Source organism: Carassius carassius, chromosome 5 (assembly GCF_963082965.1).
Source record: "Carassius carassius chromosome 5, fCarCar2.1, whole genome shotgun sequence".
Taxonomy (NCBI): Eukaryota; Metazoa; Chordata; class Actinopteri; order Cypriniformes; family Cyprinidae; genus Carassius; species Carassius carassius.
The window spans coordinates 41,957,078-41,963,077 of record NC_081759.1 but is presented as its reverse complement, the minus strand read 5'-3'; the positions used below and the strand labels follow the sequence as shown (position 1 = coordinate 41,963,077).

Below are 6,000 nucleotides of genomic sequence, written 5' to 3'. Positions count from 1 at the left end.
TATATATTATAAGTAACAGAATTATATTACTTTATATTTTGGTTTTAGGTTTTCCTTTTTCTCCCCACAGATGCCGCCGTCACCTGCTCCACCACAAAAGATGTGCAGCAAATGAACCGAAATCAAGAATCAGAAAAGTGCTGTAATAACTCTATTTGAAATCACAATAATTAAAATAAACTACAACTTAAGATTTAAAAGATTTTATTGATGACTGTAGTTCACTCACTGAGAGGCTTTGATGGCAGCATTCTTTCATCAGTCACTCTTCACAAGATAAACACGTTTATTTTTTTTACTCAATTTATGAACAATACAACATGGTCAACTGAAATCGATAACGTATGTTTACTTGATGTAGATTTGTTTATTGAACTTGGATTAATCTAAAGCAGTGTTGACAGTGAATTCTACATAATAGCACACCCACATTTCTCACTCAGATGTCTGTTCATGTTAATGTGCATGTGATTTTGCTCCTATGCAATTTAATCGTCTTTAAGATGTACACTCACCTAAAGGATTATTAGGAACACCTGTTCAATTTCACATTAATGCAATTATCTAATTAACCAATACCATGGCAGTTGCTTCAATGCATTTAGCGGTGTGGTCCTGAGTGTCACTGAAACTGAATGTCAGAATGGGAAAGAAAGGTGATTTAAGCAATTTTGAGCGTGGCATGGTTGTTGGTGCCAGACAGGCCGGTCTGAGTATTTCACAATCTGCTCAGTTACTGGGATTTTCACGCACAACCATTTCTACAGTTTACAAAGAATGGTGTGAAAAGGGGAAAACATCCAGTATGCGGCAGTCCTGTGGGCGAAAATGCCTTGTTGATGCTAGAGGTCAGAGGAGAATGGGCCGACTGATTCAAGCTGTTAGAAGAGCAACTTTGACTGAAATAACCACTCGTTACAACCGAGGTATGCAGCAAAGCATTTGTGAAGCCACAACACGCACAACCTTGAGGCAGATGGGCTACAACAGCAGAAGACCCCACCGGGAACCACTCATCTTCACTACAAATAGGAAAAAGAGGCTTCAATTTGCACGAGCTCACCAAAATTGGACGGTTGAAGACTGGTCTGATGAGTCTCGATTTCGATGGTAGTCAGAATTTGGCGTAAACAGAATGAGAACATGGATCCATCATGCCTTGTTACCACTGTGCAGGCTGGTGGTGGTGGTTTAATGGTGTGGGGGATGTTTTCTTGGCACACTTTAGGCCCCTTAGTACCAATTGGGCATCATTTAAATGCCATGGCCTACCTGAGCATTGTTTCTGACCATGTCCATCCCTTTATGACCACCATGTACCCATCCTCTGATGGCTACTTCCAGCAGGATAATGCACCATGTCCCAAACTTGAATAATTTCAAATTGGTTTCTTGAACATGACAATGAGTTCACTGTACTAAAATGGCCCCCACAGTCACCAGATCTCAACCCAATAGAGCATCTTTGGGATGTGGTGGAACGGGAGCTCCTGGATGTGCATCCCACAAATCTCCATCAACTGCAAGATGCTATCCTATCAATATGGGCCAACATTTCTAAAGAATGCTTTCAGCACCTTGTTGAATCAATGCCACATAGAATTAAGGCAGTTCTGAATGAGAAAGGTGGTCAAACACAGTATTAGTATGGTGTTCCTAATAATCCTTTAGGTGAGTGTATATTGCTTATGTAAAATAAATATATGTAAAATAAAAGCAGCGTTGCAAATAAATTAGTGGATATGGCCATGGAAAATATGTTTTGTAAAATCATTGCTTTTACGCTGTTTCATTTATATTTAGCAAACCTTTTTTTGCCATTTTTCCTTTATTTGATAGGACAGTAGTTTGACTGGAAAGGAAGTTGGAGAAGGGGGGGGGGGGGGGGGGGCAGGAATGGTCCACAATCCGGGACACCAACATGGGTCACCCGAAGCACAATGACACTACATGTTGGCACACTGCCCACAAGGCTATCTGAGGCAACAATATTCGTCACTTTTGTTGCAAAACTTCTTTTCTTCTTGCAATACTTAATTTTCTTTAGCAATTCTTTATTTTTGTTTGCAAAAAGCACATAAACTTTTTTCTCAATACTTTCATTTTCAATAGCAAAACGTAATTTTCTTTTGCAAAACGTTATTCTTTTTCATATATATGTTACATCATATTGACTCCATATAGAAACGTCATTGATAGTATTTGGAAAAGAAATGCTTTCGCTAGGGTTTTTTTTTTTTTTCAAAAATGCGGGAAATGTGACTGGCTTACTGGTATTCAAAAACCTTTGCAACAAATCTCAAACCTACTGTTGCTGTAGTTTCAGCCAATCACAGTGAAGCAACTCACCCTTTAACCAATGAGCAAGAGGATCGCTTTGGCTGCGCGAGGGTTCGCAGGGCGGAGCAATAGGGGTTTGGGTTCAGAATGTGTGCGGGAGTTTGCTCCTGCCTGGTCAGAACAGAAAATGAGACAACAAAACAGCCGATGGGCAAGCGTGTGCTGTAAATAATACAACATCATGGCCTTGATACAAACGGACTCCAGTGGGAAAGGAAATGGACTAGCTAATGCTCTACAAAGTGGCGTCAGAAAAGTCTGTCCAAGTTCTAAAATTGCGAACATGCAACCAAAGGACACAGAGTTCAGCACACAAGGTCTCCCAAAAGCTTTCCTTCACAGTTTACGGACTTTATTCGATATTCTTGACGACGGAAGAAGGGGTTACGTTCATATCTCCGAGATTGAGAGTCGATGGCGCGGCGCGGAGGCTCGCGATTTACCCGCTGGGGTTCTGGAGAGTCTGAGGCGCGTTGCGCCGCGTCACGGCTGCCTGAGCTTCGAGCGGTTCGTAGCGGGGCTCAGAAACGCGATGTTCAATCCCGAAAACGGCAGCAGATCGATCGCTTCAGACCACCAACACCAGCTGAAACCCCAGCAGAGAGCCGTGCGTCCGCTCGGACCGAGTAACGCAACAAACACACTCCACAGCCGCCAGAACGGACCGCAGGACAGCTCTGTATATTCTACGCTCTATCCGGGGCTCTCGGTCACATCTCGGGGCTGCGGAGGACTCGAGAGAACCGACTGTTCATATCGATGCGATCCGATACACACCGGGAAAAACGCGCATCAGATCCGATCCATTGAATCGCTCGCTCTGGAACCTCCTGACGCCCAAAACACAGGCAAGAACATCCTTTCACTTCATCTGATTTTAGTTCGGATTAGTTCTAGTTTAGTTACCGAGACCTACTGATGATCGGCGGTTAGTGAGAGCTGATCACATTTATATCCAGATTTAAGATCAGATTGATTTTTTTTTAAATGTGTAAAACTCTGTCAGTCTCAGACGGAGTGGAAAGAAAGAAAACACTTTTCAGATGAGATTTATCGTGAATAATTACTGTTAAATCTTGTCCAGACGTTTAATGATGAAATACGGAGAACAGCTGGCTTTCAGTTAGAGAAGCTCTTCTGATGTGTTTGATATTTAATTGTGAGAGCTGTCCTCCATCAGCTTGAGTGAAAGCAGCTCTCAGTGCTTCATAATGACAGGAATGTTTGGCATGAGACAGTTTGAACATCCCAGAGCCAAACCCTTCACACACAGCAGTCAAAGCCGAAATACAGAGACAGTGAATCGACAGCACATCACACATTGTTAATCAAGTTGGTAAAATAAATTAACTTTTATGTATACATATTGCACATGATGAAGCCATAAACCAATAAACAGTTTTAGTCTTAGAAGTAACAGACACAGTCAACCTCACACACAGGGCGTGTCTAGAGAATTTTAAATGGGGGGGGGGGGGGGGGCGTCGTGACGTCATTACTTGGCGTGGCACCATGTTGATGGCCTCCTTTACTGCTATGACTACTGCGCAGTGTTTAGACGTACTCCCTTTCAACATTGAACTTTGGAAATAAGGGAAATTTCCCGGGTTGATCATCCAAAATACAGGAAAATTTCAACATTCATCTTCTGTTGCTATCCCTCTGCTGACAGCAAAAATTCGTACTACAAAAGTGCGGCATTAACTAGGGATGGGCATTTTGGGAAATTTCTCATTTCGATCATCGATAGGTTTCAAAAACGATTAATCGGGGGTGGGGCTTGTGAATCTGAAGATTATGAAAATGAAAAAATAAAAACAAAAATCTGACATGAAAATCTGTCTATGAACACATGATTAGGACACGTTAGATTATGATTATGATCAAGCAATGTTATTAATAAAGGAGCAAGAAATATCTGCCTGAGGTGAAGAGTATAGGCTACCAATAAACGGAAGCTAATTCTATGACACATCCTATGATAAATCAGATAACTGAGATACATATCAGACGTAACATTACAACTTGTATCAGCACAATAGGATGCTAAGTTATGCGTTAGACAGAGAGAGAGAGAGAGAGAATGCGCGCCAACTCCCTCTGACGCGTTTTCATGACAGCGTACTGGAAGATGGGCAAGGATAGATTTTTACTGTAGATTCCTATAAAGTTCTCATTATAAATGTATGCCATATTTGTGCTATATTTTCACCTACGTTATTAAGTGTAATAGTTGTAATTAAGTTTTTTTTTTTTAAGTTAAAGTTTTATTTTCCATAAACCCCCTGCGTGTTTTCGAAGCCATATGAATTGAATTATGCCCACAAACATGACGGAAAAAAAGCTCGGCGGCATTATTATAACATCAGTATTACAATAATAACAATAATAATAGAAAAATTAAACATTTAAGAGCAATATCATTATCGGGCATTGCTTATATGAGCATGAAACGAATTGCTGATATGCAGCGATTTCAGCATAATTGTTCATGTTAATTAATCGGACGTAGACTAGCTCTTGCAACTTTTATCTGAAAAAAATTTGTAGATGCAGATGTGAACTTGACCGAAAGTGTAACTCGGATTGCGCTTTACAAACACGAAAGTACAATAAATTCACATTAGTGTCACTATCGTTATTTTTTTTTATGTATTCTAATATTTAATTAATATTTTGTATTCAATTTGCACTTTCTGATCAACCAAAATATTATTTAAATATTATTTAACAGCATGGAAATCACTGATTATTGCTAAATAATTGAATACAATTTAAAATATATTTAAGATAAAAACTATGACAAACAAATTATTTAGATTTTCGTCATCTCTACGAATATGTTTAATGTAATTAGGCTACAAATATATCCAATGCATTTTTATTTTATAAAGACCATTTCATTATTTGTCTGATTTAAAAATTAACACACAAAGATACTTTTTCTTTTTTTGCTACTTTATTCAACAGAATTAAAAAAAAAAAAACATTGTCTTCCAGTATAACTTTAGCAGCATATTTTGATCCAGTGGTGAAACGTAGTTTTTAAAAGATAAAGAAAAATAAAGAAAAAAAGTTCACCAAATTTTAACCAAACAACTATTATAAGGTATAAAACCGAGACCAAACAGCCTAGATATTTTAACTATGGCTAAAACTCAAAACTAAAATAATAATATTATTAAAAAAAAAAAAGGATATTATATTTACCACGACCGGTGAAACATTCAAATGTCTATTCAAAAAGATAAGTCGGTCTACGTGCTCAGATGAGAGCTGAGTGCGCAGCCTGTTCACATTTAGTGGAATAAATTCGCTTCGCTGGAACAGATGTTGCAGGAACAGCCAGGTACCACTGGACAAGTATGCTTAGCTTTGTAAACCGATTCTCATTTACCTTCCACCACAGTTAAGGAAAACTTTAAACCTTCTCTGTTCCTGAAACTAATGGGCAGCAAATCTTTCACCACCATTTCAGCGAATAGCTTTGTCGTCTTCTCGGTTCTGCCTGCGTTGCATTTAGGTCTTACGGCATGTGATTCAATGCTCATCTGAGTTGCCGCTCTGTTATCGCCAGATATTTTATGTACAAATTTTAGATGATAGTGCATTGTATTTGTTGTAGATTTGTGTGACAAATGTACCCTGAACTGTATTTTC

The 6,000-nt window shown here is 39.0% G+C and overlaps 1 protein-coding gene across 1 annotated transcript in view; it reads left to right on the top strand.

Moving 5' to 3' along the window:
* The first annotated feature begins 2,373 nt into the window (after positions 1-2,373).
* The window catches only part of sapcd2 (suppressor APC domain containing 2), a 35,218-nt gene continuing 31,591 nt past the window's right edge, over positions 2,374-6,000 (top strand). Inside the window, exons 1-2 of the mRNA XM_059551341.1 lie at positions 2,374-3,114; positions 3,245-3,268. Coding sequence (XP_059407324.1) covers positions 2,522-3,114; positions 3,245-3,268 — 617 coding nt within the window. The 5' untranslated portion in view covers positions 2,374-2,521. The remainder of the gene's footprint in view (positions 3,115-3,244; positions 3,269-6,000) is intronic.